This window comes from Equus przewalskii, chromosome 2 (genome assembly GCF_037783145.1).
Source record: "Equus przewalskii isolate Varuska chromosome 2, EquPr2, whole genome shotgun sequence".
Classification (NCBI taxonomy): Eukaryota; Metazoa; Chordata; class Mammalia; order Perissodactyla; family Equidae; genus Equus; species Equus przewalskii.
Genome location: NC_091832.1, coordinates 32,901,305 through 32,927,749, shown reverse-complemented (window position 1 = coordinate 32,927,749; position 26,445 = coordinate 32,901,305). Strand labels below are relative to the sequence as shown.

At 45.5% G+C, this 26,445-nt stretch overlaps 1 protein-coding gene across 1 annotated transcript in view; it reads left to right on the top strand.

Annotated features, from left to right (window-relative positions):
• Positions 1 to 2,702: 2,702 nt before the first annotated feature.
• The window catches only part of ALPL (alkaline phosphatase, biomineralization associated), an 84,586-nt gene continuing 60,843 nt past the window's right edge, over positions 2,703 to 26,445 (top strand). Inside the window, exon 1 of the mRNA XM_070599443.1 lies at positions 2,703 to 2,943. Within this exon, the coding sequence (XP_070455544.1) occupies positions 2,865 to 2,943 (79 nt within the window). The 5' untranslated portion in view covers positions 2,703 to 2,864. The remainder of the gene's footprint in view (positions 2,944 to 26,445) is intronic.

The following is a 26,445-nucleotide window of genomic DNA, read 5'->3' as shown; positions in this document are numbered from 1 at the left end:
CACTCACTAGAATGGCTATCATCAAAAAGGTGAGGACCTGGAGAAATTAGAACTTTTAGGGGCCGGCCCCATGGCTGAGTGGTTAAGTTTGCGCCCAGGGTGTCACTGGTTCGGATCCTGGGCGCGGACATGGCACCACTCATCAAGCCATGCTGAGGTGGCGTCCCACATGCCACAACTAGAAGGACCACAACTAGAATAGACAACTATGTACTGGGGGGCTTTGGGGAGAAGAAGAAGAAGAAAAAAAACAAGATTGGCAACAGACGTTAGTTCAGGTCCGATCTTCAAAAAAAAAAAAGAGCTTTTGGGCCGGCCCAGTGGCACAGTGGTTAAGTGCACACGTTCCACTTCGGCAGCCCGGGGTTCGCCGGTTTGGATCCTGGGTGCAGACATGGCACCGCTTGGCAAGCCATGCTGTGTAGGCGTCCCACATATAAAGTAGAGGAAGATGGGCAGGGATGTTAGCTCAGGGCCAGTCTTCCTCAGCAAAAAGAAGAGGATTGGCAGATGTTAGCTCAGGGCTAATCTTCCTCAAAAAAAAAAAAAGAGCTTTTATACATTGCTGGTGGGAACGTAACGTGGTGCAGACACTTTAAGCTTGTCAGTTCCTCAAAAAGGTTAAACATAGGGTTCCCATCTGACCCAGCGATTCCACTCTTAGGTATACATGCACGAGAACTGAGGACACACACCACATAGAAACTTGGTCATGAATGTTCAGAGCCATTATTCGTAATTGCCAAAAAGCGAAATCCACCCAATGTCTACCAGCTGACAAATATATAAATAAAGTGTGGTACATCACTACAATGCATATGATTCAGCAACAGAAAGGAATGAAGTGTTGATACACGCTACGACAAGGACAAACCTCAAAAACATAGACTGAGTAAAAGAAGCCAGACACAAAAGGCCGCATATTGTATGATTTCATGTGTGTGAAATGTCTAGAACAGACAAATACATGGAGACAGAAAGTAGATTGGTGGTTTCCAGGGCCAGAGGGAGGCGGGTAGAGGGAGTGACTGCTAACGAGCACGGGGTTTTTGGGGGGTGATGAAATGTTCTGGAATTAGATACTGGCGATGGTTGCACAACTTGTGAACATACTAAGAACAGCCAGTGAATCGTGTTCTTTAAAAGGAAGAATTTTACTGTGTGTGAATTACATCTCGATTTAAAAGAACTTGTACACAAATGTTCATAGCATCATTATTCATAAGAGCCCAAAAGTAGAAAAAAACCCAAATGTCCATCAACTGTTGATTGAGACAAAGCATGGTCTATCCATACAATGGGATATTTTTCAGCAATAAAAAGGAAGTGCACATGCTGCAACGTGGACGACTCCTGAAAACACGATACTAAGTGGAAGAAGCCAGTCACAGAAGACCTCGTGTTCTATGACTCTGTTTATATGAAACGTCCAGAATAGGCAAATGTATAGAGACAGCAAGCAGATTAGTGGGTGCCTTGGGCCGGGGAGGGAGAGGAACACAGGGTGGGGGGCTGGCGAGTGATGGCCAGTGAGAACGTAGCTTCTTTTGGGGATGAAAACGTCATCCGGGGATTACACTAATAGTTGCACAACTCTGTCAATACGCTAAAAATCATTGTATTGCACATTTTAAGTGGGTGAATTTTTATGGTGTGTAAATTACATTTCAGTGAAGCTGTTTTAAGAGTTTATTGAATGAATGAATGAATGAAATGGTAAAGTGAGAGGAGGACAAGGGAGGAAAAACTCTTGAGAAACTCTTTCCCAGGTCTGGACAGAGCTGATTCCCTAAGACGCTCCAGCTGCTGAGCCCGGGTGCCTTTTAGTCCCCTTCCCTCCCCTCTTTCTGGGCCCCCCCCCCACGCCCCCTATGTCTGAGCTCATGGGGAAACTGAGGCCCAAGCTGGGTTGGGCAGGAACCGTCTGATATGGAGCACGGCTGCCCCCTGGTGGTGACCCGAAGTGAGCACTTGGGAATGTGGTCCAGGGGACCGCCCTGGGAAGGGGGCCAGTACGAGGGATCTAGGGAGGCTTGGGGAAGGGCTAGGGGCAGAAAGAAGAAAGTTCCAGATGCCTGGAGACAGGAGAACGCCAGGGCTGGCGCCTTGGACATTTTGCTAAGTTTCTGAAGCTGATAACAGAATTCATAATTATTACTGGGCTTTTCTCTGTTTCCTGTCTTCTCCTACATGAGGTGGGTACCAGGGGGCAGGGGTGTGTCTGCTGGTTCACTCGTTTCCCCAGCTCCCAGAACAGTGCCTGGCACTTAGTGGGTCCTCAACAAAAATGTATGGATTGCAGGTTTGTAGTAGAAAGAACAGATGGAAAAGCCAGGACATGAATTCAATGTCCAATTCGTTACCCCAGTGACTTTGGGGAATCACGTGACCTCGGTGGGGATGGGGGGGGGGGGAGCCCTGCATCCAGGGCCTGTGGGCCAAGGGTAGATCCCAGAGCTCCACTGACTTGTGGGGTGGCAAGTCCCTTTACATTTCCAGCCTCTGTTGTCTCCCCTTTAAGACAGGGAGAATAATACCTTCACCTCTGCTCCTTTGACCCCTTCCATGAATCTGTCTTGAGAACCTACCACGTGTCAGGGGCTGAGTCACAGGGAACAAACCATGTCTGTCGCTGCTCTCCGGGAGCAGACGTTCCAGTGAGCGGAGCCAACAGCAGCCAATATCACGCGCTTAAACGTTTCATTACAAACAGAGCCTGAGGGTTATGAAGAGGCACAAGGAGCCACGAGAGAGGCTGGAGGCAGGGTCTCCCCTCAATTAGGTCAGAGAAACCCCCTCTGGAGAAGGGCATTCAAGTTGAGAGCCAAGGAAAAGGGAAGCTTGGTGAGAAGAATGTTCCAGAGATGTGTGAAGGCATTCGGGAGGGAGGCCATTTTGCTCCTGGAGCCAAAAGGAGGCCAGGCTGTCACAGCCCAGAGAGAGGTAAGGTGGGAGAGTTGGGTGGGGCCAGATCACATGGGGCCTGGTGGGGCCATCTCTAAGATTTGAGTTTCATCCTAAGTATGACAGGAAGTTATCAGAGCATCCTGAGTCAGGCTGAGTCTTGCTCTAACAGGTTTTGAAGGACCACTCTGATTGCTACAGGGAGAATGGCGTGTTCGGGGGTGAGATGCAGAAGTCCAGGCGAGTAATGAAGGCACTCAGGCTGAGCTAATGGTGGTGGGGATGGAGAGAAGTGGACCGAGCCAGAACCTGTAGACAGAATCCACAGGACTTGGGAGGGTGGCTGCGGGGCTGAGGGAGAGTGCGCTGAGAGCTCCCTGTTTCGGTTCAAGCAGCTGAGTGAAGGGTGGTGCCATTTACTCAGCTGCACAAGGTGAGAGAGAATATGAGAGTTTGGCTCTGTTAATTTTCATGTGTGTGTCAATTTCGAAAAAAAAAAAAAAAAAATCTGTTCAAAAACCGAGGGAGAATATCAAATAGGCCGCTGGGGAGCAGGGTCTGAACTCAGAAAATAAGATCTGGGCTGAAAGCCCATTTGACATTTCAAAATAATCCTATTAGCTTTTCTTTTTTTAATTGCAAAAGTAATACATGCCAGTCATCACAAAAGCAAACAATTCAGAAGGGCATAAAGTAAAGAAAATGAAAATCATGCTTCTCCCACTCACAGCCTCACCCCACCCAGATCGAGTCCATATTGGCTTAACTCAGGAGAGGAGATCCAGTGGAGGGAAAGGGGATTAAAAAGCCTAGACAAGTTGGCGTTATGGCCCAGGCAGCCTTCCTGCTGCGCAAGGCCACCCTGAGAATCAGCTTTCTGAAAAAATTTAGGACCCTTGCTAGGTCAGGCATAAGGATTCTCTTCTCTGCACAGTTAGACATAACAACATGTTGGATGCTTCCTTTGTGGCCAAAAATAGAGGATTAATTCAATCATTGCTTCCTACCGCTGGCCTGCCCATCAGAATCTCCAGGGGAAACTTAAGCAGTAGCAATACCTGGGACCCACCCCAGTCTTCCCCACTCAGAACCTCCTGGGCGTGGAGCTTGAAATCTATCTATCTATCTTTTTTTTTTTTTTGAGGAAGATTAGCCCTGAGCTAACATCTGCTACCAACCCTTCTCTCTCTCTCTCTTTTTTTTTTTGCTGAGGAAGACTGGCCCTGAGCTCATATCCATGCCCATCTTCCTCTACTTTATATGCGGGATGCCTACCAGCATGGCTTGCCAAGCAGTGCCATGTCCGCACCCAGGATCTGAACCGGCGAACCCTGGGCTGCCAAAGTGGAAAGTGTACACTTAACCACTGCATCACCGGGCTGGCCCCCGACATTTATATTTTGAAAAGCTTCCCAGGTATACGAATGCAGCAGGTCCATTGAGAAAGCATCTATCCTCTTTGCGTGTAATGGGATGAGATGCAGGAAAAACAATATCACAGAAATACAGCTCCCGATGCCCGTCTGTACCTATTGTCCCTGTTTTATTGCTCAGGGTCAAAAGTAGTTTGAAAATAGTGTGTGCAGTAGGGTTACATTTTCCTCCCTTCATTTGTTTGTGTTTTCTGGTCTTTCCACAATAAGCACGAATTGCTTTTGTGATAAGGAAGGAAAGGAAGGAATGGAAGCAATGCCGTTCTGATGACTCAGATCTTTCTTCTTGGGGTGATTTGCTGTGCGGCCAGATGAAAGATGGGATTTCACTCACTCTATCCTTTGAAGATGATACTGACCCCGCCTATGCGCCCTGCCGCTGGGGAGCTGGCACAGATGTGGTTTTGCCCTGGTGGGCACAGAATCAAGTGGGGAGGCAGACGTTAATCAGTCCTCGTGTGGGAGAGCAGGGGAATTAACAGCTGAACTGTTTCCTGCAGGAAAGAAACACCGCTCTTTGAGAGAGTTTATCCCAGAACTTGACTCGACAGTGGGGTCGTGTAGGGTCTCCCTGAGAAGGTGAGCTCTGAGGTGAGATCTAAAGGATGAATAGGAGTTAACTGGGTGAAGGGAACAGAGGTGGGAAGAAGAGGGAATAGCATATCCAAAGTCTCTGGGGCGGGAGGGAGCCTGATGGATTAGAAGAACTGAAAAACAGGGCCACCGTGGCTGGAGTGCAGAGTTGGGGGCTGGGCAGGGGCCAGAGCGTGTGGGCCATGCAGGCTGTGTTAGGTTTTGGGTCTTCATTCAAAGAGCATAGGGAAGCCACCAGCGTTTCAAACAAGGAGACGTTATCATCAGATCTGCATTTGACGTGGACCATTCTGGCTGTTGTGTGGTGAAAAGACTGGAGGTGGCCCCTGAGACAATGCTGGGAGACCAGACAGGATGCTTTTATGAACACCTAGGCCAGAGATGATGGTGCCTGAATCAGGGTGATAAAGAGATGCTGCGGAGAGAAGATAAAGTGGGCAGTACCAGGTGATGGACTGGATGTTGAGGAGAGGGGGGTTTCCAGGATGACTCCCAGGTTTGTGGCTCATGCAACGGGCTGCAACTGAGGTGGAGCAGGTTGTCAGAGAGTCAGGTGGGGAGACACCGGCTCCACTTGGATAGGTTGAGTTCGAGGTGTGTTTGAGACACCCAAGTGGAGATGTGGTACACGTGGTTAGATGTACCCACCTGGGGTTTGGAGGAGGGGCTAGGCTAGACCAGGGGTCCTCAACCTTGGCATTGTTGACATTTGAGGCTGGATCATTCTACGTCATGGGGCCGTCCTGTGCATTGTAGGATGTGTGGCAGCATCTCTGGCCTCTTCCCACTAGATGTCAGCAGCATCCCTCCCTAGCTGTGACAACCACAAATGTCTTCAGATATTGCTGAATGTCCCTTGAGGGCCAAACTGCCACCAGTTGAGATCCCCTGGGCTGGGGGCATACATTTGGGAGTTGTCATTGTCTACGCGGGTGTGGATGAGATTACCCCAGAGACAGCACAGGATGAAAGATGAGGCTCAAGAGCACCAACACACCGCCGTCCTGAGCCTGAAGAGCATCCACTGAGTCTGGTAACATAAAGTGAGCGGTGACCTTAGGCTGCTTGGTGGACAAAAGCCAAAGTGGCCTGGGCTGAAGAATGAGGAGGAAGTGAGGAAATGAGCACAGTGTGTCGACAGCTTTTCCAGAACTTTTGCTGTGAGGAGGGTAGGAGGCAGCTAGAGTGGAGGGGGTAGGGGAGGTTTTCTGTTTGCTTATATTTTTAAGACAAGAAAGGCTTAATGATTTTCAACGTCTCTGGAAAAGGTCTGGTTGGCGGGGGGTGGGGAGTGGATTGTGCTGGAGAGAGAGGGATAATTAGGTGAAGACAGGAAGGAATGGGCACCCTGCCTGTGGTGGGCAGTGGAGGGGAGTCAAGGAAGGCTGCAGGTGCAGGGGGTTGGCACATTTGGGGGCAGTTTCAGGGTCCCCAGCTGAGTGGGGAGGCCATGCAGGCCTAGTCTGCAGAAGGGATGTTGGAGGTCTGGGGCAAATGCAGAACGTTCGATACCAGGTTGTGGAAAATGGGAGAGAAGCTTTAGGGAGACTGCATTCCTAAGGGAGAGCTGGGCTCATGAGCTGCTCTTATGCTTACTACTAATTGTATCAGGTTCAAAGCCAGCTATCCCTTCGTTAAGTGGCCTACTGTCTCAGTGTCTTCGTTTCCAATCTGTAAAATGGGCAAAGTAACAGGACCTACCTCCTAAACTTGCTGCCAGGTTCAATTAGATAAAGTGTGTGAACTGCTTACAGCTATGTTAAGAGCACGGCAAGCATTGCTCAGCCGGCGTCCCTGGGCCTGGAAAGCCGTTTGGGTTTTATAACACTCTGACCAGCAGGTGGCAGCATGTCCACGCAGGGAAGGACTTGGTGCGAGCCTTCAGGTTGTGGTACCCAAGCCGTCAATGAGGCTGGCTAGAGGGGGCCCGGGGCCAGCAGGGAGCCCCAGCTGGGTGGGGAATAGGGTTAAGAATTGGGCAGGGTGCCCCAGCTCAGATGAGTGGGCAGTGGGCAGATGAAGGCTCGTGGAGTGTCCCCAGGAACAGTCAACACAGCTTTGCTGGCAGAGGGGACCAGCAGCGTGGATGACTCAAGAGGGAACTGGCTATTTCCCTGGGCCCAAAGCAGAGCTGTGCCGAATGACCAGGAACGAGACAAAGAACCTGGTGCAGCTTAAGAGTGAGCCCTGCTAAGGTAAGTCTGGGGAAGGAGAGGCAGCTGTGCTGGGGCTGAGGGGGCAGAGTTCAGGCTGTGACTGGGGCTGGGAGTTGGGCAGTGAAACGGGCTGGCAGGGCTTTGCAGGCTAAGAGAGAGCTGAGTTGGCAGCCGGGAGATGGGGCAGAGCTGGGGGTGGGGTGGGGTGGGGGAGTGGCCCAAGACAGGAGGGACGGGGGAACCAATCAGGCCTCCAGAGAGTCGGGGCCCCAGACTCAGCCTTCTGGGACAGTCCCAGACCCAGAATCCGGAGCCAGGCTGAGCTGTCCTCGCCTGGCGCAAGCACTCCTCTGCCCACAGGGGGCCTCTGAAGAGCCAGGGAGGTCCCAGGGTGGGACCCGCGCCCCACCAGGCTGCCAATAGGTGGTGAGGCAGCCTCTTCCTCCTCCTCCTTCCCCCGGGTCCCTTCACTCCCCTGCCTGTTGTCTCAGCGGATGTATCACCCGGAACCTATGCTCTCGGATGTGAGATCCTCGCCAGGCTGCCCGCATGCCAGGACTGGGGCTGCAAACAAGGCCACGGCTGCCTGTGAGGTGATGCTCTTGCCAGATATTTCCCCTCTTCACTGGTTCTATTTGTGATCTGAAGCTCGGTCTGAAACCCCAGGAGGGTATCTGAGAATGACAAAGGCCTCAGTTGTTGGGGATGGAACAGTCCTCAGGGTTGCCTGATCCCACTCCCCCATTTTATGGAGGAGGATACCGATGCACAAGGTCATAGAGTCAACATCTTATGGCAAAGAACCCGAGACCCCAGTGTTCTTGTCCCTAACGGACAGTGTTAAGTGCAGATAACAGGCAGTGCCTGGAGCACAAGGGGCCCAGGTGGGGGGATGTCTCTGAGAGGGATCTTTCCCATGACAAAAAATGTCACACTCTGTGATCTTTGTCAAATCCATCACTCTCTCTGAGTATCAAATCTCAACTCCAAAGCAGAGGGATCAGAAAAAAAGGTGGGGGAGGGAATTAACACATTTTATGAGGTAGTATAATCTCACCTTCAAAATTATAAAAATAGGGCCTGGCCCTGTGGTTGAGTGGTTAAAGTTCTGCATGCTCCACTTTGGTGGCCCGGGTTCGTAGGTTTGGATCCCGGGCGTGGATCTACTCCACTCACCAGCTATGCTGTGGTGGTGTCCCACATACAAAGAAATAGAGGAGGATTGGCAAAGATGTTAGCTCAGGGCTAATCTTCTTCAGCAAAAAAGAAGAAGAAGAAGGAAGACTAGAAAAGAAAATTACAGGTTCATTTCACCCATGAACACGAACATGAAAATCCTAAATAAAACATTGGCTAACTGAATTCTGTGTTTGTCTTTTAAATCATGGCCAAATGAGGTTTATGGCAGATAAGAAAGGAAAATTAACCATGAGAAAATTCATCCATTAAGTTTTCCATGTTAATTAATAGGCTGAAGGAGAAAAATTACAATTATTTCATTGTAGGTACACATACACACAAAAGGCTTTTGATAAATTCAGCAATAATGTATGATTTAAAAGAGTTCTTAAAAGAAACAGGAAAGAACTTACAAAATTTGATAAAACATGTGCCCCAAATTTGGAGCGAATATATTCTTAATGGACAAACTTTAGGTGCCTCTAAGGTCAGAAACAGCTGAAAGATGCCTGATAACACAGCTGCTATTTAACTTAGCCTGAGGTTCTAGCTGACATCACAAAGAACAGCCAAAGAAATGTAAGCATTGGAAGATAAGAGGTAAAACGGTGGCTACCTGCAGACTTAGAGTTATCTACATAGAAAACCAGTGCAACAACTACCAGATAAAGGACCTACCTATAAAAATGCATAGCATTTTCCCACATCGACAATAATCAACTGGAAAATATAAAGGAAAATGAAATACTGAAATTGCTTCTTTTTTCTTCTTTTCCCTTCCCTTTCCAAAAAGTTCAGTCCTAAAGCCATTAGGTGGGGCACAGCAAGGTGACATCTGGGCAGAAGGGCAGCCTGTGTGGGGTGTTGGGGTCCAAGTGGGATGAGGAGGGCATCCAGCATGGGGGAAGCTTGACATGAGATGCTGGAGCCTGAGCAGGGCGAAGAGAGTGACATGCGTTCTCTAGCTCTGTGCACCGAGAGGGCCTGGGGCGGTGATGCTCCAGCAGCAATGAGCGCACCTAGTACTCAGACGGTGGCTTCTAAATACCATTCTCCACCAAAAGGACCCAGGTCTCCTTGGATGAATGGCTGATTCCAGGATTGGGGCAGAGAACGTAAAAAATGAGCCTAGATCATGTCATTATAAGACAAAGCAAGGAAGTGCTCAAAGAATGATGAGGACAAGTCAAAAGGACATTTCCAGCTTGAAAGGTCTCCCACTAGACAAAAATGGGACAATCTGAGAGCAAAATAAATAAGGATATAACAGACTGAACAAAATAGAAAACTATGAGTCCATATTGCTGTAAATAAATGCAGGAATAAATTGAAAGTTTGATGAAAATAGAATATTTACATAGTTTTAAAGAACTTCTCCACAAAACACGTTTTTTTTTTGAGGAAGATTGGCCCTGAGCTAACATCATGCCCACCTTTCTCTGTTTTATATGTGGGGTGCCTGCCACAGCATGGCTTGATAAGCTGTGTGTAGGTCTGCACCCGGGATCTGAACCGGCCAACCCTGGACTGCTGGAGCAGAGTGTGCAGACTTAACCACTGTGCCACCGGGCTGGCCCCAAAACACCGTTAATTACAAAGGGAAAAAGAGTAACTTTACAATGGCAAAACCTGGCAGATACCACCTTAATCAAGTGATCAAAGTAAACCCACTAGCAATGGGGAAAATGGAAACTGTGTGTCATCTGAGGATGTCGTGAGAAGAAAGCAGCATCGCTTCTGTGATCTTGCTGCCAAAGATGCATAACCCGGATCTAACTATGAGGAAATATCAGACAAACCCAAATTGAGGGACATTCTGTAAAATAACTTGCCTATGAGCTTCAAAAGTGTCAAGGTCATGTAAGTCAAAGACCGAGGAACTCTTCCAAACCAAAGGAGATGAAAGAGACATGAAAATCATATGCAAGATGTGGTCTGAACACGTGATTCCTTTTGCCATAAGAATCTTTTAGGACAACTGATGAAACTTGAATGAGGTCTGAGGATGAAATAGAAGTAACGTATCAATGTTAACTTCCCAACTTTGATGGTTACATTGCGGCTACGCATGAGACTGTTCCTGTTTATAAATAACCAACGAAGTATGTGGGAGTGATGGCACATTGAGTCAGCAACCTCAGCTCAAATGGTTCAGGGAAAAAATTCTTTGTATTCTTCTTGCAATTCTTCTCTATGTTTGAGATTGTTTCAAAAATTTTTAAATTTACATTAAAGTATCTAGAAATTAATTTAAAGAATGCGAAAGATCCCTAGGGTGAAAATTTAAAAATTCTGTTAGAGGACTTGAAGGAAGACATAAGTAGGTTTCTATCCCGTACTCAGGGCCAGGGCAACTTAATATCATAAAGTTGCTGGTTCTTGTCAAATTGTCTACAAATTCAGCATAATCCCAAGCACAATTCTAGATGGCGTTTGTTTTGGAGAAACTCAACAAGCTTGTTCTAAATTATATATGGAAGAACGAAGTCCACAAAGAGGTAAGTGAATTTTGTAAAAGAAGAACCAAATAGGAGGAGTTTCTTATCAGATATGTAGACATAGCTAGATAGATAAGTAGATATAGGTATAAATATAGAGAGATGGATGAGAGAGACAGACAGACAGACAGACAGATTTGATATGTAACAAGCATGGCACCGTAAATCAAAGAAGGAAGGAGCAGACTTTTTAGCAGATGGTTTGGGGAAAACTGGCTCCTTAACCTTGACCACCACGAACATGGATTCCAGATGTACAAAAGGCCTAATTGTAAAGATAAAAGTGTAGGATATCGGGGCCAGCTCAGTGGCACAGTGGTTAAGTTCATGCACTCTGCTTCAGTGGCCTGAGGTTCACTGGTTCGGATCCCAGGCGCAGACCTACACACCGCTTATCAAGCCATGCTGTGGCAGGCGTCCCACGTATAAAATAGAAGAAGATGGGCACAGATATTAGCTCAGGGCCAGTCTTCCTCAGCAAAAAGAGGAGGATTGGCAGATGTTAGCTCAGGGCTAATCTTCCTCAAAAAAAGAAAAAGAAAAAAAGCGTAGAATATCTTTGCAATCTAGAGATACAGAAAGTGTCTCAAACTAGACTCCAAAAGCACAAGCTGAGGCGAGAAATGGTGGATTTGATTATATCAAAGATTTCTGTTCGGCAAAGGAAACTAAAAATTAACAGATGGAAAACTGACTTATAAAAGATGTTTGCAGTGTCTAAAGCTGACAAGGGATTAATATATAGAATATACATGGAAATCCTGCAAGTCAACAAGAAAAGGAACCAAAACATGAGAAAAAATAAGCAAAGGATATGAATTAGCAACTCACAAAAGGGACATCCAAATGACTGACAAGATATGAAGAGCTGCTTAGATGCATATGTAATCAGCGACATGCAAAGTAAAACAACAGTGAGACGCCATTTCATGTCCATCAGGCTGGCAAAAACAAGGAAGTTGGATAATGCTGAGCATTAGTGAGGATTTCAAGAAACACCCATCTTTATGAATCGCTGACGGGAATGTAGAGTGGTCCAGCCGTGCTGGAGAACAATCTGGCAGTATGTAAGTTGGGGAAAGCAAGCATGTACACTCTGACCCAGGGAGATACTGAGTTAGTATCTGTGTAGATTAAATAATGGTCCCAATTTTTCACTCTATATCCTTCTCACAGCCTCAGGATGGGCAGAGGGAATTTCCCCGCCCTAGACTTTGACCTTGGCCATGTGACTTGCTTTGACCAATAGTGTGTTAGCATGTGAGATACATGTAGGTGCCTGAAATGTGCTTGAGCAGTTCAATCTGTCCTCTTGCACTTCTGCCATCACTGTGAGAACACTCGAGTTTGAGAACACTGCCCCTCCTGCCTGCCCTGGAGAGTCCGTCTGAGAATTCAGTGAGCACAGGAAGAAAAGGAGAAAAAACACAAGAGCCATTCCTACAGCACCATTTGAACACCTAGAGGCAACTGTGCCTAAAGCTAGAATTCCCCCTAGACTTTTCAGTTATGCACACAAATCGTCTCTTCTTTGTTTAAGCCAGTTTGATTTGACTTACAACAGAGTCCAGACTAATTCATCTCCTTTATAGTATTTTAACTCCAACCTAACTGAATTACCCATCACTTTCAGTGTCTCTCTGCCCTTGCTCAAATTCAATTTAACTAATACTTTTATGAGCATATACCATATAAAAGGTAGAGGGTGCCAAGAATTATCCAGCACACATTGTCATTCCCCCAATACCTTGCCTGTGCTAGGTATGACTTACTCAATTTTATTAATCCTTTGAAAGAACCAACTTTCAGCATTGTCGATTTGCATTTCTGCTCTTATCTTTGCTATTTTCTTTTTCTTTCTTTCCTTGGTTTTCATTTGCTGTTCTTTTTTAGCTTCTTGAGATGGATGCTTTAATCATTAATTTTCAAGCCTTTCTCTTTTTTTTCTACTATATGCACTTTAAGGTTACACATTTTCCTCCAAGAACTGTGATAGCTGCATGCCACAAGTTTTGATATGCTGTATGTTCATTATCCTTCAGTTCAAAATGTTTTTTGAGGGGCTGGCCTGGTGGTCTAGTGGTTAAGTTTTCACACTCTGCTTCAGCAGCCCAGGGTTTCCAGGTTCAGATCCCGGGCATGGACTGACATACCACTCATCAAGTCACGTTGTGGTGGCATCCAACATACAAAAAAAAAAAAAAAAGAAAATAGAGGAATATTGACACAGATGTTAGCTCAGGGACAATCTTCCTCACCAATAAATAAATAAATAACAAAATGTTTTTTGATTTCCATTTTGATTTCTTCTTTGACTAGTATAATGTCTAATTTCCAGAAGTTAGGGATTTTCTATTTTTCTTTTTGTTATTACTTTATAGTTTAGTTCCATTGTGGTTAGCGAATAGAATCCAAATAATTTCAATCTTTTGAAATATGTTGAGTCTTTTTATATGGCCCAGTATATGGTCAATTTTGATAAAATGTTGCATGTTCGCTTGAAAACACATGAATTTTGAGTTCTTAGGTCAAATTTGTTTAAAAGACATCATTAATCCATCATAGCCCTTTTTACATTACATACCAAAGACAACCTCAGACTCCTTCTCAACACAGGGCTCCAAGCAGCCACTATCAATCCATAGGAGTAGGTGCTCAGTATGGATCCTATTTCCTGTATAGCATAGGAGTTACGGGCCAGGTGTCAGATTGCCTGCACTCAGATCTCAGCTCTGCCAACTTCTAGCTGTATGATCTTGGGCAAGTTGACCTAAGCCCTTTGATCCTCCAGTTCCATGTCTGAAAATGGCTGCCAATAATAGCTCCCCTGCTGCCTACAGTTGTGAGGTTTGAGTGAGAAGAAAGTGCTTAGTTCAGTGGCTGGCATCTCGTAAGCACTCTCTAGCCAGACACATAGGCCCCTTTCCTGGTCTGAACCCCGCTACCCTTCATCACCCCTTCCAACCTAAGTCTGATGGTTCTTCGAGGCCTGGGTGGAAGCAACTCCTCCTCTGGGAAACGGTTGCTAAGAGCCTCTGCCTGTTCTTATTTGTTTTGGCTGCCTGGCATCTGATCCCTCTTTTCTATTCCAGAGGAACCCCTTCCTTAGGAGTCACGGCAGAACTGCCCCCTACATTAAAAGCAAGTCTCCAGATGTTTGTCTTCCCAGCTTCCTTTGCAGCCTGGGCATGGTCACGTGACCTTAGTTCTGCCAATCAGACACTCCCACTCCAGATTTCAAATTCGAAGGAGGGACAGAGAGACAGTGCCCTGCAGGGGCAGGAGCAGCTGGGCTGGAAGTCGTTTCCCTCATCTGGTGCCAGCGTGGGTCGGGACTGGCCCTGCAGCCTGGGGCTTTGGGCGTCGGCCGTTACTCGCCTGACCAGTTCTGTGCGTGATTGTGGCAGCTGTTCGGCCCTGAAGCTTATGAGCCTGGTTCTCTTTCCTACCAAGACCCTGGAATGAACCCAATACCTTTCCAACAGTTTCCCTTGCTGCTTAAATCAGCCGGAGTCGGTTTCTGTTGTAACAAAGATCCCCTCCAGTAGGTCCTCCTGGGTCCTCCTTCTCTCTTGCCTCTAAGACTTCCGCAGCACCAAAGGCCTCCCACTCCTTGCGCGCAGCAAGCCCTGGCTTTGAGCACAATCCTACGTTTTATGTGTTTATTGGATCTCTGATACCACAAGCTGTAAGCACTCTACCACGAACTCTAGGGGCCAGAGGCAATTCAGAGTTCAGAACTTTTCAGATTTTAGAAAGGAGATTTGGTGCCTATTCTGGGGCCGCACCTAGTAATCAACTACATTAGTATGTTCATAATCAGTGGGCGAGCCCATTGAGAGTATGGTAGCTTGGCATCCGTTCAGATCAGGTTTTGGCATTAAATGAGTCTTGGTGGCAAACTTACAAAGACTCTTCGAGTTTTCAGAGCTTTATGAATTGCAGATTGCAGATAGGGGATTGTAGATCTGTAGTGGAAGCTAATGGCCAACATCAGCTAGCATTTATTGAGCAATTACTGTGTGCCAGGAACCATGTTACGTCTTATTCCTCACCTCCATGCTGTGAGGTAGGTATGATTTTGATGCCCATTTTACAGCTGAGGAAAGTGAGCCTTAAACTTGAGCATAAGAGCAGAAACTGTCCAACTCTGGGAAGAAAAGTTATTTTTAATGGATGAGAAAATGGAGGCTCAGAGAGGTAAAGCGACTTGCTCTGGGTCACAAAGCAAGAAAGCAGGAGGAGAAGATTCTGAGCCATCTTACAGTCTCCCTTTGCAAGGGTAACCCAGCGTCCCTAAGGGTCCAGCCCAGGCTGCTCTCTTCCAACTTGGCCTCTCTCCTGCCATGCATAGCTTCGCCTCACCCCTGCCCTTCTCTGTCCCAAATCCGGGTAACAAAGTGCAGGCAGGTGGAAGGAAATGCCATCCCCAGAGAAACAATTGCTCCAGTAAACAAGCAACAGATAACGTAAATACCTTCTCAGGAACTCGCTGCCAGAGGTAAATGCCTATTGCTAGGCTGACTGGTTACAAACATGCACAGACCTAGGTGAATTCAACTTCCTGACTCCCAGGCTTGGCTCTCTGCCATTGTCCCTCCTTCAAGTGCCTTCAAGTCAGCGGTTCCCAGACATGGAGTTTCACAAAGCTGCCCAGTGTCAAAAGAAAAGACACAGAGACTGACATAGAATTGCCATGTAAGGGCATTAAAAACCACAACTCTGGGACTGGCCTGGTGGCACAGCTGTTAAGTTTGCATGTTCCACTTTGGCAGCCCGGGGTTCACCAGTTCAGATCCCGGGTGTGGACATGGCACTGCTTGGCAAGCCATGCTGTGGTAGGCGTCCCACATAGAAAGTAGAGGAAGATGGGCATGGATGTTAGCTCAGGGCCAGTCTTCCTCAGCGAAAAGAGGAGGATTGGCAGCAGTTAGCTAAGGGCTAATCTTCCTAAAAAAAGAAAAAAGAAAAAAGAAAAAAACCACAACTCCTAGCAACGTAGCTCCATCTTTCCAGAAATTAAGGGCATTTTAATGCCAGGATAGGGGCACACAATTTGATTAAATAGTCAGGACTTTTGTTCTTTTTTTGTTGCTGATAAAATTGAGTCCTCAATTGCTAGCACGGCCATCCTGGTCCCCCAGGGGCTGGCTGCCCTCCGTTTTAGACTGGAAACTCCTTGAGAGAACAAGCCACCTGGTTTAGCCTGCAGTCTCAATCAATCTGTCTCTCCCGCAGCCTAGAACAATCCTAGCTGTGCCTGAAATACATACCTGCTTTGTGCTAGGACCAAAGGTGGATGCCTTTATGTTTTGAGGAAGACTGACCCTGAGCTAACATCCGTGCCCATCTTCCTCTATTTTCTATGTGGGACGCCTACCACAGCATGGCGTGCCAAGCGGTGTCACATCCGTACCCGGGATCCAAACCATCGAACCCCGGGCCAGCAAAGTAGAACGTGTGCACTTAACCGCTGCGTCACCTCGCCGGTCCCAGAGCAGGAATTGAAACTTGAGTATATCTAGCTACAAACTGACTACCCTGTATTTCCTCTCCAAGAAACATGGATGAACAGGAGCACGAAGAGCATCGTGTACTAGGCACATACCTCACTACAGGGAGAGGACGCTGGGAACAATGTGTTAACAAACAGAACAGACGGTTGGGACAATGATCTGGAAGTTTCCAAAGAACTTGGATTCATGTGGTTCTTGGGCCCTTTGGAAATTCTTTGCCATGTTATTACTATCTCTCCGTTGAAAGAATAAAACAAGAAACATCTGTGTATACTTCACCAAGCTTTACCATTTGCTGATTTCTACCACATTGGCTTTCTCTCTTTATATATCAGCACTGGCCAGTAGAAATTTCTGTGATGATGGAAATGTTTTATACCTGCATTGTCTGATACAGTAACCACTAGCCACATGTGGTTACTGAGCACTTAAAATATGGTTAGTGTAACTGAGGAATTGAATTTTTAATTTTATTATTAATGAATTTAAATTTATGCATAAAGAGCTACATATGGCTAGTGGCTACTGTGTTGCACAGCACAGCTCTTTGTAAATATATTCTTTTTTTTTTAAAGACTGGCACCTGAGCTAACATCTGTTGCCAATCTTCTTTTTTTTATTCTTCTTCTTCTCCCCAAAGCCCCCCAGTACATAGTTGTATGTTCCAGTTATGGATCCTTCTGGTTGTGCTATGTGGGACGCCGCCTCAGCATGGCCTGATGAGCGGTGCTAGGTTGGTGCCCAGTATCCGAACCGGCGAAACCCTGGGCCGCTAAAGCGGAGCGCGCGAACTTAACCGCTCGGCCACGGGGCCGGCCCCTGTAAATACATTCTTTTATTTTGCTGAACCACTTGCAAATAAGTTCCAGACTTCAAAACACTTCTCCCCTAGATACGTCAGTTTGTATTTCTTCAGAACAAGGATGTTTTCCTAGGTAACCAGATCACCAACGTCACACCCAAGAATATTTTTATAACAAAGGTATTGAGATATAATTCACATACCATACAATTCACCCATTTAAAGTACACAATTCAATGTTTTTTAATGTATTCACAGAGTGGTGAAACCCTCACCACAATCAATTTTAGAACGGTTTGTCACCCTGAAAAGAAACCGGTCCCCACTAGCAGTCACTCCATGTTTCCCCCTCCACTCCCGGCCCCCCAACCACCAGCCTTAGGCAACCACCAACCTTCTTTCTGCCTCCAGAGATTTGCCTGTTCTGGACGCGTCGTGGAAATGGAATCAGGCAACAGACGGCCCCTCTGTGTCTGGCTTCTTTCACTTAGCCTAGTGCTTTTAAAGTCCATCCGTATCGTAGCAGGCATCAGTACTTCATTCCTTTTTTTTTTATTATCGAGGTAAAATTCACATAAAATCCATCCTTTTAACCATTTTAAAGTGTACAATTCAGTGGCTTCCAGGAAACTCACAGTGTTGGGCAACCATCACCACCATCTTGTTCCAGAACATTTTCATCACTCCCAAAGACTCCCTGTACCCATTAAGCAGTCACTCCCCATTGCCCCCTCTCCCAGCCCTAGGCTGTCACTCGTCTGATTTCTGTCTCTATGGATTTGCTGAGTTGGATGTTTCATATAAATGGAACCACATGATATGTGGCTTTTCATGTCTGGCTTCTCTCACTTAGCATAATGTTTTCAAGGTTCGCCCATGTTGTGGCATACATCAGGACTTCATTCTTTCATGGCTGAATAATATTCCATTGCATGGATATACCACATTTTGTTTATCCGTTCATCAGTTGATGGACATTTGGGTTGTTTCCACTTTTTGGCTATTGTAAATAATGCTGCTATGAACATTGGTGTGCAAGCTTTTGTTGGAACACTTGTTTTCTCTTTTCTTGGATATATACCTAGGAGTGGAACTGCTGGGTCGTGTTGCAATTCTACGTTCAACTTTTTGAGGACTGCCAAACTATTTTCCACAGCAGCTGCGCCATTTTACGTGTGCACAAGAAACGTGTGTGGGTTCCTATTTCTCCACAGCCCACACTTATTTCCCGTTTTTTTTTTATTATTGCCTTCCTAGTGGGTATGAAGTGTCATCTCATTTTGGTTTTGATTTGCAGTTGCCTAATGACTAATGATGCTGAGCATCACTTCATGTGCTTATTGGCCATTAGTGTATCTTCTTTGGAGAAATGTCTATTCCAGTCCTTTGCCCATTTTTAAATTGGATTGTTTGTCTTTTTCTTGTTGCACTGTAAAAGTTCTTTATGTATTCTGGATACTAGACCTTTCTCAGAATATGAGTTACAAATATTTTGTCCCGTTCCGTGGATTGTCTTTTCACCTTCTTGATGGTGTCCTTTGATGCACAAAAGTTTTTAATGTTGATGAGGTGCAATTTATCTATTTTTTTCTTTTGTTGCTCGTACTTTTGGTGTCATACCTAAGAATTCATTGTCAAATCCAAGGTTGTGAGGATTTACCCCTGTGTTTTTTTCCAGGACCTTTATAGTTTAGCTCTTACATTTAGATTGTTCCTTCATTTTCAGTTAATTTTTGCATATGGTGTGAGGTGAGGGTTCACCTTCATTCTTTTGCATGTGGATACCCAGTTGTTCTAGCACTATTTGTTGAAAAGACTGTTCTTTCCCCATTGAAGTTCTTGGCACTCTTGTAGAAAATCAACTGACCATAGGTTTATGGATTTATTTCTGGGCTCTCAATTTTATTCTATTGATCTCTACGTCTATCCTCGTGCCAGTACCACACTGTCTTGAGTATATATTTTTTTCTTTTGAGGAGGATTAGCCCTGAGCTAACTGCTGCCAATCCTCTTCTTTTTTGCTGAGGAAGACTGGCCCTGAGCTAACATCCGTACCCATCCTCCTCTACTTTATATGTCGGACGCCTACCACAGCATGGCTTTTGCCAAGTGGTGCCATGTCTGCACCTGGGATCTGAACCAGCGAACCCTGGGCCGCCGAAGCAGAACATGCAAACTTAACCGCTGCACCACCGGGCCAGTCCCTGTCTTGAATATTGTAGCTTCATAGTAAGTTTTGAAAACAGGAATTGTGAATTCTCCAATTTTGTTCTTCTTTTTCAAGATCGTTTTGGCTATTCTGGGTTCCTTGAGTTTCCATATGAATTTTAGGATCAGCTTGTCCATTTCTGCAAAAATGTCAGTTGGCATTTTGGTAGGGAATGCATTGAATCTGTAGGTCAATCTGGGGAGTATTGCTATCTTTAAAGATTAAATCTTCCAATCTGTGAACATGGGATATTCTTCTATTTATTTAGTGGTTCTTTAATTTCTTTCAACAATGTTTTGTAGTTTTTAGGGTACAAGTCTTACACCCCCTTGGTTAAATTTATTCCTCAGTGTTTTATCCTTTTTGATTATAACATAAATGGAATTATTCTATTCATTTCATTTTTGGATTGTTTATTGCTTAGTATGTAGAAATATAATTTATTTTTGTATATTGATTTTGTATCCTGCAACTTTGCTGAACTTGTTTATTAGTTTTAATAGTCTTTTAGTGGATTCCTTAGGATTTTCTATATTTAAGATCATGTCATTTGAGAATAGAGATCGTTTTACTTCTTCCTGTCCAATCTGTATGCCTTTTATTTCCTTTTCTTGCCTAATTGCTCAGGCTAGAGCTAGTACAATGTTGAAGAGAAGTGGTGAGAGCAGACATCCTTGTCTTGTTCTTGATCTTAGGGAGAAAGCATCACCAGTATGAGGTTAGCTGTGGGTTTTCACGGACGCCCTTTATCAGGTGGAGGAAAGTTTCCTCCTCTACCTAGTTTGTTGTGTGTTTTTATCATGAAAGGTTGTTGGATCTTTTCAACTGCTTTTTTTTTTTTTTTTTGCATCAATTGGGATGACCATGTGGTTTTGCTCCCTCATTATATTAATAAGGTATATCACATTGATTGATTTTATGTTAAACCAACCTTGCATTGCTGGGTTAGGTCCCACGTGGTCATGTTGTACTTGGTTTGCTGGTATTTTTTTGAGGATTTTGGCATGTATTTGCATAAGGGATACTGCTCTATAGTTTTCTTTCCTTGTAATGTCTTTGTCTGCCTTTGGTGTCAGGGCAATACTGGCCTCATACAACAAGTTGAGAAGTGTTCCTTTCTCCTCTATTTTTTGGAAGAGTTTCAGAAGGCCTTGTGTTAATTCTTCCTTAAACAGTTGATATAATCCATCACTAAAGCCATCTAGTCCTGGCCATTTCTTTGTTGGAAATTTTTTGACTACTGACTCAAACTCTTTGCTTGTTATACATTTGTTAAGATTTTCTTTTTCTTTTTGATTCCGTTTTGACAGTTTGTGTCTTTCTAGGAATTTGTCCATTTCATCTACATTCTCAAATTTGTTGGCATACAATTGTTCATAGTCTTCTCCTATAACCCTTTTTATTTCTAGAAGGTTGATAGTAATTTCTCCACTTTCATTTCTGATTTTAGTAAGTTGAGTCTTCTCTCTTTTTTCCTGGTCAGTCTGGCTAAAGTTTTGTCAATCTTTTGACCAAAAGGTTGATCTTTTCAAAAAACCAACTTTTGTTTTCATTGATCTCTAGTTATTCTCTTCTCTATTTCATTTATCTCCACTCTATGATCTTGATTCATTCCTTCCTCATGCTTGCTTTGGGGTTAGCTTGCTTCTCAGTTTCTAGTTCTTTATGGTGGAATGTTAGGTGAGTGATTGGAGATATTTTTTCTTTTTTTTTCCAAAGATTAGCACCTGAGCTAACATCTGCGCCAATCTTTTGGGTTTTTTTCTTCTTCTTCTTCTGCCCAAAGCCCCCTAGTACATAGTTGTATGTTCTAGTTGTAGGTCCTTCTGGCTCTGCTCTGTGGGACGTCGCCTCAGCATGGCCTGATGAGTGGTGCCACGTCTGTGCCCAGGATCCAAACCCATGAAACCCTGGGCCGCCGAAGTGGAGAGTGTGAACTCAACCACTCAGTCATGGGGCCGGCCCCTTTTTTCTTTCTTAATGTAGGGATTTACAGCTATAAATTTCCCTCTGAGCACTGCTTTCACTGAATCTCCTCGTTTCTTTTTATAGCCAAGTAACATTCCATTAGAGGATATAGCACATTTCAGTTTTTTAAAATTTTTTTCAGGTTGAGATTTTGTCTTTAAAAGTTGTTTGTTCATGTCCTTTCTACTGTTTTTTTAAACCACGTTTTATTCACCATTCCTCAGGTGATGGACGTTTGTGTTGTTTCCACTTTTAGGCTATTCTGAATATGTGGCCATGAACATTTTTGTACAAAGTTTTGTGCAGATATGTTTTCCATTCTCCTGAGTATATACCTAGGAGCAAATCGGCGGGGCACATGGTAACTCTGTGGTTCACCTTTGACATCCAAGAATTTAACATTGATACAATAACATTATCTAACGTAGACATATTCAGATTTCCCCAATTGTACCAATAATGCCCTTTATAGCTGTTTTTGAAACGGAGGCAAAATTTCCATATGGTGAAGTTCACGGATCTTAGGTGTCCATTTCCATGAGTTCCGATAAACACATACACCTGTGTTACCACCGGCCCAAACAGGATACAGAACATTTGCATCGCCCCTGAAAGTTCCTCTTTCGAGCCATCGCCGCACCTCCCTCCATGTCTATGATTATTATTATGGTAATGGTAGCTCAGGGATGGTCATAAAGGACTAACATTTATCTCAACTTAAGAATTTGCAAAACACGGTCCCTTCACTTTTTTAACTTGGAAGCGGACTGGGGAAGGGAGGAGGTGGTGAGCAGGGGAACAAAATAGACCCTGCTCTCATCCTAGTTCTACCGCCTGTTAGCTGTGTGCTACGAGCAGGTTACCAAACAACTCTGAGTCTCAGTTTTATCAAATGTAAACTGAGTCATTCGTGAAGTTAGTTATAACAATATATCTAAAGCACCTGGCACCGGTGGGCACCTATCAAACATTAATTCCCTCCTCATTCCCTCCCCTCCTTATTGGATTCTCAAAACAATCTTCATTCAATCATTTATTCACTCAATGAAAACTTACTGAACATCTACTGTGTGTCAGGTGCTAAGCTCTGGGGAAACAATGTGAATTAAAATAGCCGTTGTCCTTGCCTGCATGAAGGTTATAGTCAAGAATGGTGTTACAGTCAAGATGGGCATTAAGCAAATAACCATACTAGAGTAAGGTTAAGAAGAAGTACCCAGTGCTCTGAGAGGATATAATGAGGGCTGCTGACCAGGGAGGGCATCTGGGAGGAGGTGACCCTTTAGCTGAGAACTGAGTAAAGAAGACAGGATGAGTCAAGGCTTTTAGGGATTGGAGGAGGGCTTTCCAGGTAGAAGAGACAGGATATGCAAATGTCCTGTGGCAGGAGTGAGCATGGTACACTCAAGGAACCAAAGGCAGGCCTGGGTAGCTATAGCAAGGGGCCATATGTCGCTAAAGGTGGTGAGGGCCAGACTTTGCAAGGCTCAGGGAGTCATAGTTAAAAATCTGGTCTTGAGCACAAGAGCAAGGAGGAGCCGTGCACGGCTTTTCAGCAGAGGTGGGGGCAGAGCATGATACGATCAGATTTGCCCCTAGAAGAGAGAGCAGTATCATATCTTGAGAGCACAGGGAGGCCTTGCAGTCATCCTGCTGGGGAACTGGTTGCCTGGAGCAGGATGGTGGTCACGGGGATGGAGGGGAGTGGTCAGAATTTAGAAATATTTCGGGATTTATCAGGTAAAACAAACAGGACTTAGAGACGGTCTGGACATAAGGAGAGAGAGACGAGGAGGACTCTGGTGTGAGCCGTGAATCAAAGACAGCACCAGTGAGACAGACACTCCCAGAGGGGCAGGACTGAGGGGTGGGGGGGACCTTTTGGAATTGAAGGAGCCGAGGTTCTGCGAGGTAAAGGGACTGGGTCTGGCCAGACAGCTGGATGAGGTGGGGAGGGACGCTGCTCCGAACACCTGCTGCTCCCGAGGAAACTTCCAGCTGGGGGGTGTGTGTGTGTGTGGTGGGGAGTGGGGGTGGAAAGTGGAGGTGGGGGTGGAAATGTTCCATTGCTTAAGATCTGGGAGCATTCTTGTCTGGGCATTCTGCAAATAACTTCGCACCTCGTGTGGGAGACAGAGCCAGTGAGAACGAAGCCAAGAAGCTGCTTCCTGAGAACACAGAAATATCCTGGGCAGCAGCCACGTTGCTCACGGCACACATGCCTGGCACACAGTAGGTGCTCAGACCCTCTGCGGAGGCTGGCCCAGCAGCTGAAGGTTGCAGGCCATGGGGGTCATGCTGTACCCACTCACTCTCATCTGCCTCCTGGCTGCCTCAGATTCAGTCATCAAATTAGGAATGGTGACCCCTTCCTTTGCTGGGAAAACTCAGGTGCTGGGACAAAAAGGAAGGGAAAGATGAACTTTTTAAATACCTACTATGTGCCAGGGACAGTGTTAAGCCTTTACACCTATTGTGAGGACTTAATCACTAGACTGACTTGAAAAGTAAATGAATTCCCATTTGAGGTTCAGAGAGGGGAGTACTTTTGCTCAAGAGCACACAGCTAGCAAGTGGCAGGGGTGAGAGTCCAACTCGACCATCCAGCTCTTCAGCCTGAGCCCTTTCCACTCCAGGCAAGATAGGAACTTGGCATTGGAACAAAGAGGTCAAAGTTGATTCTGAATTCCCCAGAGTTCAGGAATTGAAAAGTGAAACCGAGTCAGCCCTGATGGCCTAGCGGCTAAAGTTCAGCATGCTCCGCTTCGGCAGCTCAGGTTCGGTTCCTGGGAGCAGAACCACACCACCCGTCTGTCAGTAGCCATGCTGTGGCAGCAGCCCACATAGAAGAACCAGAACAACTTACAACTATACACAACTATGTACTGGGGCTTGGGGAGTGGGAAGGGAAGAAAAAAGGAGGAAGATTGGTAGATGTTAGGTTAGGGCAAATCTTCCCCCACCAAAAAAAAAAAGAAAAAATGAAATTGATGCTGATATAATTACCAAAGTTGAATTTCAATTTCCAAAGCTCCTCCCCCTTCCTGGGGGGTGGAGGGGTGAGGATAAAATTGCTAAACTGGGAAAATAATTACATCCCATTCAAACACTTGGCAATTTGCCCCAAAAGAAATTAACAATGAATGCTGAAAATGGAGAAAAGCAAATGTTGGCTGCGGGTTGAGAAATGGCTACAAATTATTGTTCTTTTAGAATTACAGATATGAACAGGCCAATTCATGGATTGTATTGGGGCGTTGTTCTCCCAGAGTAGAGATCCGCCTCATCAGGCTCTCCAGGGCCCTCTGGGTCACATTAGGGTGAGGCAAGTGGGGCATTTTCAGCCTAGTCCCACTCTGCTTGTCAGATCCCAGGACCCAGCAGCAGCTCAAGACAGTGAAGTCCGCCCCTCACTCTTATCCACAGGCCCCCCGACCCCTCACCAAGTTAGAGGTCCTAGGGAGGAGATGGCCTCTGGGTGGGCCTGTCACAGCCCCGGGAGGCCTCCGTGGCACCCAGGGCACCCAACATGCAGGAAGTATTTACTGAGCACCCCATATATGGAAGACGTTCTGCTATGTGCTTTGCTGGTAACAAAGGACACGGCCCCACCTTTCTTCCCCAGGGAGCTCACAGCTTCATAGGACCCAGACTAGGAAACCGGGGTGGTACCCAGACGTGGTCTTAAAGAACTTCAAATCACACATTGAGAAGGCTTTCCTTGTTCAATTTTATTTCAACCTATCTGGACCAATATATCTTCAGCACCCCTCCACCGCTTGCTAAAAGGCTTTGGCAGGCAATGGATTCGAGGTAAAATTCGCAGATGCTGTGTCACAGTTACCTTCTATTTATGGCAAATGAGATTGGTTTTCCATTGACAATAGTGATTTAAATTTAAAATAAATCTATTAGAGTTAAAAAAAGAAAAAGTGCATCCACTAGGAAAGCATACCAACCAGTAATAGTACGGATAGTGACGCACGGACATGTCAACAACCACCTAGACGGGACCAGGAGGAACACGCTGTCCCCACCCCGTGCCACAGACGTGAAACTGTCCTATGGAATCCCCGTTCCAGCTCGTTCCCAAATACCCTAGAGAGCAGAGGATTTCCTTTTCCTTCATCAACTGGCTGGGGATAAAGGAGCAACGAACAACCTCGGTATTGTTTTCGGCAGGACAGTTTTCCTCCCTCCCACCCTTCCCCCTGGGGAAAAATTAAGATAAACAAAACCATTTGGACTCACTTAACATTGGGTGAGTCCAGCGTTGTTTTGCAACTAAGGTTTTAACATATTTTAAGGGACAGTGATAAGAAAACAGACAAAGCCTTCCACCCAGAGAGAAAGAGAGAAGTGGTGCCTTGGGGCCACCAGTACCTACGCTAGGGACCCGACTCCCGGCCCCAGGGTCTGCTTTAGGCCTTTAGATGCCTGAGCACTGTGGTGCCCCTTACCAACTTCTTCCCACATAATTCAAAACACAGGCATCCCTTGGAGATACCGCAGACTTGGTTCCAGACAGCTGCAATAAAGCAAACATCGCAATAAAACGATTCACACGAAATTTTTGGTTTCCCAGTGCATATAAAAGTTATGTTCACACTATACTGTAGTCTATTAAGTGTGCAATAGCATTATGTTTTAAAAAAACAATGTATATACTGTAATTAAAATTACTTTATTGCTAAAAAATGCAACCCGTATCTGAGCTTTTAGCGGGTCGTAATCTTTTTGCTGGTGGAGGGTCTTGTAAGACATGCAGTATCTGAGAAGTGCAATAAAATGAGGGATGCTTGTATAAATAACATTAAATCACGAACACAAACCTAACAGATACGCTAAAATTAAACCTAGTTTATACCTCTGTATTTGAAGTTTACAGATTGCAAAATTCTGGCTAAGATGGTAGAAATGAACTTTTGTTCTTGGCTTTTGTTGTGATTTGGGGCGATTCTTTTACTTTCCTGTTCTCCTGGGCACGATTTTTAGCCTAACCACTGGTTGCCAAGGGAGGGTGGGGGTAGGGTGGGAGAGTGACACTGCCCAGCCCAGGAATGTTGACATGTCACCATCAGAGTCACCCTGTGCTGTCACTCTGACATCAGCCTTTTAGCCAGTCGATCAGGAACCTGCCCCGTCTCCCTGGCATCAGCTGGATTCTCAGCAAGAAAGTGTCAGAG